This window comes from Miniopterus schreibersii (genome assembly GCF_964146895.1).
Source record: "Miniopterus schreibersii genome assembly, chromosome: 1".
NCBI classification, from domain to species: Eukaryota; Metazoa; Chordata; class Mammalia; order Chiroptera; family Miniopteridae; genus Miniopterus; species Miniopterus schreibersii.
This window is the reverse complement of record NC_138101.1, coordinates 195,119,252-195,131,114: the sequence shown is the minus strand read 5'-3', so window position 1 is coordinate 195,131,114 and position 11,863 is coordinate 195,119,252. Positions and strand designations below refer to the sequence as shown.

General features: G+C 53.5%; 1 protein-coding gene across 3 annotated transcripts; it reads right to left on the bottom strand.

Moving 5' to 3' along the window:
- Positions 1-3,228: 3,228 nt before the first annotated feature.
- On the bottom strand, positions 3,229-11,120 carry LOC308559451 (putative serpin A13). Of its 3 annotated transcripts, none has more exons than XM_081142195.1 (5): positions 10,974-11,120; positions 8,192-8,791; positions 6,783-7,053; positions 5,889-6,009; positions 3,229-4,417 (listed from the first exon to the last, which is right to left on the bottom strand). In XM_081142195.1, the coding sequence occupies exons 2-5, from the start codon at positions 8,772-8,774 to the stop codon at positions 4,208-4,210; spliced, it is 1,185 nt and encodes a 394-aa protein (XP_080998321.1). In that variant the 5' UTR covers positions 8,775-8,791; positions 10,974-11,120; the 3' UTR covers positions 3,229-4,207. The 3 variants fall into 3 exon arrangements, with proteins under 3 accessions (XP_080998321.1, XP_080998322.1, XP_080998323.1); XM_081142196.1 differs by lacking the exon at positions 10,974-11,120 and adding an exon at positions 9,686-9,741; XM_081142197.1 differs by lacking the exon at positions 10,974-11,120 and adding an exon at positions 9,542-9,618.
- Positions 11,121-11,863: the final 743 nt, after the last annotated feature.

Genomic DNA, 11,863 nt, shown 5'->3' with positions numbered 1-11,863 from the left:
GCTATCGTACCCACTCGCATTCACAAAATTTAAATTTCTTTCTCATCTAAGACACTGTCACTGGCAGGCCACCTTTGGGTGCCCCCTTTAGATAAGCCTCCCTCTCCAGTTCACCACAGTCCCCACCACCCCTTGTTTCCCCAACACCAAGGTCAGCTGATACCTTCTATTGAACTTGTGCTGATATTTTTCCTCCTAATCCCTGCCTGCTGCCCACCTGGCTCCACAGGCATTTGAGTTTGGGGCCCCTATTGACAACCCTTAAAAAACAAAGGGGAGAAGAAACAAGCTGGCGGCGTAGGTAACAGCTGCCCCCGCCGCCTCCCACAACCACATCAAAATCACAACTAAAATCCAGAACCACCAGCACTCAGAGCCTCCTGAGATCTGGCTGAACAGAAGCCCCACAACCAGGGAGCTAAAGAAGAACCGAGACCGGGAGGAGGGGCCCACACCCGGTGCCACAGGTTAAACCCGGGAGGGAATCTCAGCGGCAGAGGTTTCCCGGAGGAGCGAGGGGTCCCAGCCCCACAGCAGGCCCCCAACCCAGGGCTCCAGGGCTGGGAGGAGACATCCCCACACCTTCAGGCTGTGAACCCAGCGGGGACTGTCCCGAGGGTCACGGAGGCTGCGGGAGCCCCAGCAGCTCCTCTAAAGGGCCCGGCAGGACTCACTCGGACGCTCCCTCTGAGCTCAGCGCCGGGCAGCAGCCTGAAGGGACCCGGGACACTCGGGGAGGAACTAACCTGCCTGAGATCCGGGCGAGAGGCGGAGGGCGGCTTCCTCCCAGGCAGAAGGGCTGGCGGAGGCCATGGCTCCTGTGGCGAGTCCTCCCCGCACAGCCGGCAGGCAGGCGCCATGTTTGAGTCGCCAGCACCTGACTCACCTTTGGCCCCGCCCCGTGATTCCCGGAGGCCCCGCCCCCCCACCTGCAGCTCATCCGGGCCATTTCCAGGGGCTTTTCTGTGCAAGTGGCCTCTCGAGCCTCAGGCTTAGGACTTTCCTAAAATCTCTCAAACAAGCAGCAGCTGCCCCATGCGGCTTGATAAGCGGCCCCAGGCCTGGCACTAGCGGCAGCTGCACTGGCTCATAGCTGGGCCTCTCCTGGGCACCTCCAAGCCCAGCACAAGTAGCAGCCAACTACGGTTTGCTATGTAGCTCATGCTGGGGGGCCCTGGGCAAGGCACTGGCACAGGCTGACTTTGCACCTCCCGGGAGGCCCCAGAGACAGTGCACCTGGTGGTCAGACTCCACCACACTGGGTTACAACCCTACCACAGCCATGAGTGACACTCAAGGGGCGCACTTGGTGAAGTAAGCTCCACTGAAGTAAATCCTGCTCCATAGGGGTGTCTCCAGCACAGCAGCTCTTTGGCTGTAGTTGCAGCGGGTCCTCACAGCTGATTGGCCTGGGGGTCAGTTCCTCCCAGGGATGCCAACAGCAACCAAGGCTCAACTACAACAGGACAGTGCACACAGCCCACACAGGGAAGCAACTAGAAGGCCCAGCTCAGGGGACTGGGGAGGCTGAGCCACTGGACCCTACAGGACACCTACTACACAAAGCCACTCTACAAATTCCAGGAGACATAGCAGCTCTACCTCATACATAGAAACAAACACCTGGAAGCAGCCAAAATGTGGAGGCAAAGAAACATGTCACAAAGGAAAGAACAGAAGAAATCTCTAGAAGAGGAACTAAATGAAATAGAACCAAGCAAGCTAACAGATACAGAGTTCAGGGTTTTGTTTATAAGGATGTTTAAGCAGACTATTAGGGAAATAACTGAGAAAATCGATAACATAATAAAGTGCCAATTTGAAATGAAAGAACTGAAATGAAGAATAATTTACAGGGAATCAACAGTAGAGTAGAGGATGCTGAGAATCAAATCAGCAGTTTGGAACATGAGGAAACAAAAAACACCCAACCAGAAGAGCAAAGAGAAAAAAGAATCCAGAAATATGAAAATAGTATAAGGAGCCTCTGGGACAACTTCAAGAGGCCCAACATTCGTACTATTGTGGTGCCAGAAGGGGAAGACAGAGACCAAGAAATTGAAAACCTATTTGAAAAAATAATGACAGAAAACTTCCCCTACCTGGGGAAAGAAATCGACTTACAAGTCCAGGAAGCACAGAGGGTCCCAAACACGAGGAACCCAAAGAGGCCCACAGCAAGAAACATCATAATTACAATGCCAAAGGTTAAAGACAAGGAGAGAATCTTAAAAGCAGCAAGAGAAAAGCAATTAGTTACCTGCAAGGGAGCATCCATATGACTGTCTGCTTATTTCTCAACAGAAATTTTGCAGGCCAGAAGGGAGTGGCAAGAAATATTCAAAGTGATGAAAAACATGGAACTACAACCAAGATTACTCTACCCAGCAAAGCTATCATTTAGAACTGAAGGTCAGATAAAGAGCTTCGCAGATAAGAAGAAGCTAAAGGAGTTCATCACCACCAGACCAGCACTACAGGAAAAGCTGAAGGGTCTTCTTTAAGAAGAAGCTAATGAACAAAAGAATCTGATGAACTAAATAGATCCAGAGACACTGACACATGCAACAGAGAATCATATTTCAGAGGCAAGAGGGAAGGGGGGTGGAGGGTGGGAAGAGATTAACCAAAGAAGTTATATGCATAGCCCATGGACACAGTTAATAACGGGGTGAAGGCCTGGGGAGGGGTTGGGAGCAAAGTGGAGGGGGTCAATTGGGGGGGAAAAATGGGACACCTGTAATACTCTCAACAATAAATATAAATTTAAAAAAAATACACACAAAACAAAGGTAAAACACCCATTTTCCAGTCCTTTGGGGCTGCTCAGCTCTCTTTTTAGGGGATACACTCAGTGACTCTGGGCCTCCCCTTTCTGGAGAGGCCAACTTCGCTGACTCATTGGTGCTTTTTTGACACCTTCTCACTTGAGAAGAGAAAAAAAAAATCAGCAAGTTTTATCTCTGGCAGTAAATGTAAAGGAAGGTAAAATGAGGTCACTGCAGCCCCTTGACTATTATTCGGCCTGGCTCTTTGTGTCTGCCTACAGTCCCCATCACTGCTCCCCATGGGCATCTAGAGAGAGCCAGGGGAGGGGATTCAGTCTCGAGTGGTCTGGCCCTAAGGCCTGTGAGACTCCCTTCTGTGCAGCTGGAGATGCAGGGACAGGAGCCAGGTGACAGCCTAGGTCTCAGTTGCAGTGACTGACATGGAACACAGCCCCTATAATATGCCTAAAATGGGCAAAAAATGCCTTTATTCAGGACACTTATTTCCTCCCCAAATGCTCATTACTAGGTGACCCTAAAGCAAGCTTTGCCAGCAGGCTTCAGAAGGTATTGCCCAATCTGCTCAGCCCCATGGATGCACTGAGGGCTGGGGCCACTCCTCTGCCTGCTGACCGCACCACCTTGGCCCCTCCTTTGGTCATGGGGACAGAGCATTTAGCACCAGCTGGTCCAGTTCAGTCACCTGACCAGCAGCCTCAGCATCCCAAGACCTTGTGAGGAAGGCTGGACCTCAGGCCCCAGCCCAGACCTATTGAATCAAAACCTGTATGGTTTTTCCCTAAGATGCCAGGGGATTTGTGCACACAGCAAGTTGGAAAATCACTGATTTAGCAAAATGAGTGAAAATGGAAAGAGTCCAGGCTTTGATATGAAACACACCTGAACCCCAGCCACGCTACTTGCCAGCTGAGCGACCTTGGGCATATGTCTTAAGTTCTAAGCCTCAGCTATACGAAGGGAGAAATAATATTAGGTGAAACCATATGAAGGCCAAATGTAATCAATTTCATACGGTTCAACCTAGTACTTATCTTGTTAGGTGGTTGTGGGAATTAATTTTAAAATGAGGTAAAATATACAGCGCACCAGGTACATAGCAGATGTCCACTCAGTGGCACAGCCTGATCCCTCTCCTACCCTCACCCCACAGACCCCATGAAAATCACGCTACAGACTAGGGTGTCGCCCTGTCTCGGGAACATGATCCTCCGGCAGGGGCCCTTGGCATGTGCGCCAGGGGTTATCTCATGGCGATGAAACCTGCACCAGGGTACCTGCCACCATCACCCCCTTGAAACAGTTCCCATCTCGCTGCCAGATGAAGAAGGGATACGGATACCCTGGCGATGTCTCCAGGGCCACAGGGAGACTGGGACGCTGACGCTGTCCCCTACTTCCCTCTCGGGGTCCCCAGCGCATTACCCCAGGGGGTTTACGATCCTCCCCAGGAAAAGCATGCTCCCTGTGTCTGTGTGGAAGGTCATCACCAGGAAGGGCCTGTTGAACTCAGTGTCTGGGGCGGGTGTGGTGTCGGGGCCGGGGTGGGGCCCGGCAGTGAGCTGGATGCTGGTGGCAGCCGCGGCCTCAGAGCCCTTCTCATCCAGAGTCATCGCAGCCCTGTGAGTGACCTGCAAGGAAAACTCCGGAATCATCAACTGACCCTACAGGAGGGATCAACCAGACCTTCATTTTTGTATGATTTTTTTCAATTCCCTTACTTAGCCCCGTACTTAACCATTTGTTCACCTACCGGGCCACCTATCCTTCTCGTCCCCTTTGGGTGTGGAACTTCCTGCCGCCCCCCGAGGTATGTATCTATTTCTTTGGTTGTTGGGCCTCCCATTCCCGCCCTGAGTCAGACCTGCTCTGCCCACTGCTCTGTCCCTGAACTTCAGCTACGCCTGGGACCTTCCTCCCCCTAAGAGCACGTCATCTCCGTTACCGCCGCTGTCCGGGAAGGCCACCTAACCCGGAGTCAGAGGGCCTGGCTCCACATGTCCCCGGGTGATGTATCTTGGACAAGTTCCTTTCCTCTCAAACAGGGCTCCTGGCCCCCAGTTATCCGGTGAAGCGCCTGGGGCTCGGCAAGGTGGTGAGCCCCGTCTGAGTTCACACAGCCAGACGGGACGAAGCCAGGGCTCAGACTGGGGTCTGTTTGACCTCAGAGCCCACACTCCCTCACCCACCCTCCACTGCCCCTTCTAGAATGTGTGGGACAAGGCCACAGGGCCCGGAGCTGTTCAAGAAAAAGAATGTGGGCCTTTGATGGTCAACGATTTAGCTTGGCTCAGGCACTGGCTTGACACTAACTAGCAGTCATGACCTGGGGTGATTTCCTGAGCCTTTCTTGGCCTCAGTTTCCTCATCTATGAGATGGAGACAACAGCACAGACCTCGCCAATGTGCTGCCAGGTGCCAGCATGAGGCCTGGCATAGAGCGGTGCTCAGTGAATACCTTACAAGGGGCATGGAGGTGAGGCCAGTGGTGCCCGGGAGCCATGCACTCTCCCTCTCCTGCGATTCACCCCTAGGCCCCCAGCTCTGAACACTTCCCTCTGTTCTCTGCCTCTAGGGCTGGGTCTGACCTGTGTCCCCCCACAGATCTTTCTAGATCCTTCTAGAGCACAAGTACCATCATGCTTAAAACCCCAAGTGTGTCTCAGGATAAAGTCCCAGGTCATCCGTGTGGCTTCTGGGGTCCTCTAGGGCCTCAGCTCCACCCAGATGGGGGACTCTCAGTTCCCCAAGGCTGTCCCCATGTTTCCTCTCAGTCCCTTCTTTACACAGCTTCTCCCTCAGGCCCGAAATCAGGAATGGTGCCCCCCGCCCAAGCTTCCTCTGCACTTTCAGCCCTGATTGCATGTGCACCCATTCCTGCCTTCCCTCTCCTTGTCTGTCACCGAGGGCAGGAGCAGGGGCTGATTCCCCTGGGACCCCAGTGTCTTGTGGTGGTTGGTGTGCGATAGAGTGGAATAAATGCAGAGAACAGATGGTAACGTGCACAGTTGTAGAAAATGGCATCCTGTGTGTAAGGAGATACTGGGTGGCTTCTTCCAGTCTCTGCCCCAAAGCGTGGAGACCCCACCACCACCCATTTACCTTGGAAATGCTCAGGCCAGGCTGCCCGGGGAGGCCTCCGCCCACAGTCACTTGTGGGAGGAGCAGCTTCAGTCTGGAGGTGCTGGAGATGGAAAATTTGGGGAAGTGGAAATCGAGTTCTCTGTGGAGAGAGAATTGGTTTGCTGTTGAGACCCCGAGAGATCCTGTGTGTGTCACAGGCACCTCCACCCCGAAAAAGCCTTCTCACCCTCACTCGCACCTCTGGTCTCTCTGCCCCTTCAGCCCCTCCTTTCTGAGAGAGAGGGGGAAGGAGAGAGAGAGCTTTCTAAAGTGCACACTGTCTTCCATTCAACACCTGTCCTGGGCCCCCTGCTTAGGGGCTGGAACTCTGCTCGTCAAGGGGTCACCCAGGTTGGCACCAGAGCTGGGACTAGAACCAGCCTCTAGACTCCTGGGCCAGTGCAACTGATCAGGTCTCGCCCTGATGCCTGCAGGGAGGCCAGGGACAGTGCCCTGGGATGACAGTGCCCTGGGGTGACAGTGCCCTGAGAATTACAATGCCTTGGGGGTGACAGTGCCCTAGGGTGACAGTGCCTTGGGGGTGACAGTGCCTTAGGGTGACAGTGCCTTGGGGGTGACAGTGCCTTAGGGCGACAGTGCCTTGGGGTGACAGTGCCTTAGGGCGACAGTGCCTTGGGGGTGACAGTGCCTTAGGGCGACAGTGCCTTGGGGGTGACAGTGCCTTGGGGTGACAGTGCCTTGGGGGTGACAGTGCCCTAGGGTGACAGTGCCTTGGGGGTGACACTGCCTTAGGGTGACAGTGATCTGGGAGGTGACAGTGTGTTGAGGGTGACAATCACTGAGGGCGCTGCATGGTGGCTGAGCAAGGAGGCAGGGAGCCGTCTCCCCGGGCCCCTGCTGTGAGCAGCCTACCTGGCCCTGAGCAGACTGTCCCACTTGATCAGAGTCTCGGGCAGCAGGGCGCCCTCCAGCTGCCCCAGCCGGCCCCGCTTGGGGAAGATGAAGAGGGTGGTGGCGTTGGCGGCGTGGTCCATCTGCAGCACGGTGCACTGCAGCTCGGGGTCGTGGAGGAAGCGGTGGCGGGCCTTCTGCTTCATCATGGGCACCTGCACGCTCCGGCGCTCGTCCATGAAGAACTTCCTCGGGCTGGTGGCGCTCGGGTCAAAGGGTCGCGCCCACCCCGCTGAGTGGGAGAGAAACAGCGACATCACCTCAGAGAGAATCAAGAATGGGCTCGGGGGTCACCTACCTGGCAGCCCGTGGGGGTGGGGAGTCCACAGTTTGGACACCAAGCCCAGCTTCATAACCCTGGGGGTACAAGCTGCTCTGAAAACGAGTGCGGATCTGAAGCTGAGGCTCAGCCTGGCTTGCAGGCCTAAGGCAAGTTACCCCACATTGTGCCTCAGTCTCCCCACCTCTCAAGTGGACATAACAGTATCACTTTGTTGGGCTGGAAAGAGAATTCAATAAAACTTAAACATGCGCAGTGACAGGCATGATATCAGGGACTTCATATTTAGACCTGTGTGTGCAAACACGCTTACATAAAACACATGATAAATGTTCACAGGCACGTATTTGAGTAATGCTATAGTGGCTCAGGCAAATCACTTCTTTTAAAAAAATCTGTCTTCCCACCTGTGAATGGAAACATTAATCTTAGCCTTATATGCTTCATCCAGGCGAGAGGGTCAAATGAGAGGGTGGGTGTGAATACCCCTCGAGACCCGCAAAACACTGTACAAATACGAAGAGCCCTGGATTCATCTGCTGAATTAGGGAGTGTGATTGAGAAGTGAAGCGTATGATCCTATTGGCTCTTCTGGAAAAAATAAAAGGTCTCCCTGTCTTAGGAGTTCTCCCTGCTCTAACCCGTACCTTCTGGGACCTGCCAGAGGAAGGGAATTCTTGCTCCTTGACAGGGTTGCTCAAAGTGGAGGTCACAGCCCTCCTGCAGCAGAATCACCTGGTGGCAATTCAAATGCAGGGTCTTGGGTCCCTGACTTACCTACCGCTAAATCATTCTTCTGGGCACAAGTGCAGAATATCTGCATTTTAAACAAGTTCTTCAGGGAGTACTTATGCACACTAAAGTTGGAGGAAAATTCTTCTTTGAAAAAAACAAGTAGCATTAAAATGGGGTAGGTGAGGAGTTCCCCGTCACTGGAGGTATTCAAGCAGAAACATCAAGAATTCAGTGGACCTCCTATATCTAAGTAAGCAAGGGAAGCTTCTGGGTGCTGTGAGGAGCGGGGCTGCGGTGTGATTGGAGCCCCAGTCCCTGAAAAGAGATTCCACGTTGGATATATATATCCTCTTACCTCTAAGGAACACGTGATTCACGAGGACTTCTGCAGTCTCATTCCTGAGCTCCTCCACCCAGGCCCCAAGTTTCCCCTGCGTCTGCTTCTCCACATACTCGTGGATGCATTTCTGGGCCCCCACTGGGTCCTGGGGGGCTCCAGGGCCCAGGCCACTGAACTTGCGCTGGCCCACAGTCAGGAAGAGCTGGGGGTCCTGCGCAGGGAGCCTGAGCAGCAGGTCCTGGAAGGCCTCCTGGATCTCGGCCTCGGGCAGCATGGTGAGGTTGAACCCCAGGCCCTCTAGAAGTTGGGCCCTATTGGCTACAGGGGCTCCCAGGGAGAGCGTGGCCAAGGCCAAGGTGATGCTCGCTGGGGAGAAGAGAATGTTCTCTCCAGGGGCATCCAAAGCCAGCTGTCTGTAGAGGTCGAAGGCAAAGTCTATGTTGCTCACAGAAAGCTTGTGGCAGGGCAGGGTAGGCCCGGGAGGATTGTCCTCAGGGCTGGGGTCGATGGGATCAGAGTCTTCTTGGTGAACCAGGGCCAGACAATGACCCACAGCCATGAGTGCAGGGACCAGCAGCCACCACCGAGGGGCCTCCATCCTCTGGTGTCCTCGGCCTGAAAGCAGAGGCATGGAGAACAACAACAAGGACAAGAGTAATAGTAATCATTGATATTCAGGGGTGTCTGCTCTGCCCCGGGCACTATGCAAACACTTCCCAGGCATGTCCTCTTTTCATCTCACCACAACCCAGTATTTTCACACCCCGATTTGACAGATAAGAAAACAGAGGCTCAGAAAGGTTAAGTAATCCCCCCAAGATCAAACAGCTGGTAGGTGGTGGAGTCAGGACTTGAATCCAGAGCCTGGGGGGGGGGGGTTGGATTCATGATGAGATGAGAGGAACGCCCAAGCAGGCGTCTTGTCTGAACAGAAGCTCTCATCTGCTGTGCACCTGCTGGGAGCGCCTGGTCCCCAAGTGCATGTGGGAGCTCTATTTGTCCCCAGGGGCAGCAATCCAGAGGCCACAGGTCTCAAGTCCCCTGAATCTTCTCCATTTGCTTCGGTGGCCTGGGAAGGCCTCCTCTGCCCTGTGTCCCCTCCCTCCCAGCTCGCCTACTTCCTGCTCTCACACAGAGAGTGGGTCTCCTCAGACACACTCTGAGCCCCTCCTCCAGCTGAGCCTCTTCAAATCCTGGCTCTGCGGTATCCCAGGATGTGACCTTGGGCATGCTTTTGGACTCCTAGAGGAGGGAAGGGGCAGCAGGCCCCTTGCAGTGCAAGGAGGAGTCCTGGAGACTTGGGCTTACTTAGCCCAGGCTCTGCTGTCCTGTAGGAGCCCGAAGACATTGGTCAAGTCACTTTACCTCTCTGGGCCTCCACCTCCCCTCTGTGGGATGGTGCTAAGAACCTTCCCAGGTTTGTAGAATTTTACAGCAATCGCGCACCAAGCTGACCCCACCCAGGGCCTGGCACAGGACAGGACCCCGGGAAGCAGCAGATATTATTACTCTGAAGAACTGAGGCCTCCCCTCTAGCGATTCTGACTCAGCAGATCCCAGTCAACCTGAGAGTTTATTTTAGTAAGGGCCTAAGCTGGCCCCATGCGTCCACTCTGGGTTTGGGTAATTATTGACAGAATAAATCATCATCACACCACCCCATCCCGCCCCTGGTTTTTCCATGTGACCTTGGGCAGCCCTGGACCTTCCTAAACCTGAGTTCTCTTGTCTGTAAAGGGGAGAAGCAACTGAGACTCAGCCTCGAGGAAAGCCTTGTGGGCCAAGTTTGCTCCGTATCATCGATTTGTTGGCAGAGAACAGACAGGTCTCCACTCGCCTGGTAATTTGCTGTGATGAATATCTTGGCTTTGATGAAGAGATTATGGAGAGTTCATTTCCTTATTCCATTTAATCTTCATTTGTTCACTCATTCATTCATTCATTCATTCACTCACTGACCAAACATTGACCAAAAGTCTGTCGGGAATTGAGCTACACATGGGGGAGGCAGGATGGATGAGACACAGTTGCTTCCTCAGGGAACTCGGGTTCACTGGGGACAGGCACACAGAATTCATTCAGAACATTATGTGGGCAGGTCCCCCCAGCCGTAGAGCTTTCGAGCTGACAGGATGCCATGATCCAATTCGAGCACTGTGCAGATGAGAGAACTAGACCAATGTCTCTGGGCTCCTACAGGACAGCAGAGCTTGAGCTGAGCGAGCCCAGGTGGCCAGGGCTCCTCCCTGCACCACCAGGGGCCTTCTCTCCCTACCTGGAGAGAAGCTTGTTCATCCACTTATTGACTCATTCAACAAACATTCGGCAGTCAGGACATGAGGGGCTGGCAGCCCGGGCCCTGTCTAGAAGAAGCTTCTCAGCCACCGGGAGAAAGAAATGCAGAGATTACAACTCCCTGAGCAATGGCAGTCAGAGGTGACCGCCTACATAGGGTGAACAAGGGGCCTGCAGGAGTCAGGGAGTTCCTGGAAGGCTCCCTGGAGGAGGTAGCCCCTGAACTGAGACTGGAAGATGAAATCAGGAGAGAGCCAGGAGAAGGGTTTCAGCAGAGAGAAGAGCATGCTCAAGGTCATGGAGCAGGGTGAGCCAGCACCACTCCAGACTGCGGTCTGTATGCACAGCTCTTGGAGGAGGAGGGGTGCATGTGTATATACATGTGTGCATGCTTCTGAGTGTGTATGTGCACCTGTGTGATTTGTGATGAGGTAACTTGTGGCAGGTTCACCACACTGGCTGGGGGCCCCACCCGCAGCCCCATCCGCAGCCCCACACTCACCTGAAAATCAAATGCTTTCTGTGAACCTTCAAAGGAGCTGGAGAGACTCAGCAGGTCTGCGTGGCCCCGGACACAGACATTTGTCCCTGCAGGGAGGATTGTAACAGGCTGGAGTCTAACAAAACTAATAGACTGCACTGAGGCTGCCCTTGGCCCAATGTCAATTTTCAGCACAATCAATAGCGAGGAAAACAACCCGCCCCTCCATTCGGGTTGTGTGAAAATCCATGCACCGGAAAGAGCTCTGGAGCATGGTGGGGCTGGTGTCCCAGAGAAGAGTCCCAATTCCATCAGTATTTACAGCCAGACTCTCTCCTGAATCTCAGATTCCTCCTTTGCCCCCCTTACCACTCAAGGCTGTCGTGAAGTTTAAATCTAGTGACACGTGTGGACATTCTTTAAATCCAGGGAAAGGCTGAGTTCATTGGAGCCACACTCCAGCCTCTCTTGGTTCCACTCTTCCATCTGATACGCATCTATGGGCACCCACTTCCCAATAGACACTGCTCTACGCAGGACGCAGTTCAAATCCCGGTTCTCGCCTCCACAGAGCTTCTCGGGCTATGACTCTTTAAAATGCCATGATTGCTGTTCATTCTGCTCAGTGTTTTCCAAATTGCAATGACTAGTTCTTCAGGAACATCAACAGACCTCGCCGATTAAAGCAGCATAAACAGAAAAGTTGATATGTACTCAACAGAAAGAGTATTTGCGAAACTTTGGCAACTCAAATACCTTCTCCGTCCTGAGCTGGCTTGGTGGCAGGAAAGGGTCAAAGGTGGCCTGCAGACTGAGTGCAGAGACAGGGTTTACATGGGCTAATGGGTGTGAGCCAGACTTAATTTCTCCCAGATTTGGCTATTACTACTTTATTTTTACTCTCTTCATCC

Coding starts and splice junctions, on each gene's coding strand:
- LOC308559451 (XM_081142195.1), bottom strand. CDS start 8,774: ATGGAGGCCCCTCGGTGGTGGCTGCTGGTCCCTGCACTCATGGCTGTG. Junction 7,054..8,191: donor GAATCACGTGTTCCTTAGAG/GTAAGAGGATAT, acceptor TCTCCCACTCAG/CGGGGTGGGCGCGACCCTTT. Junction 6,010..6,782: donor GACAGTCTGCTCAGGGCCAG/GTAGGCTGCTCA, acceptor CTCTCTCCACAG/AGAACTCGATTTCCACTTCC.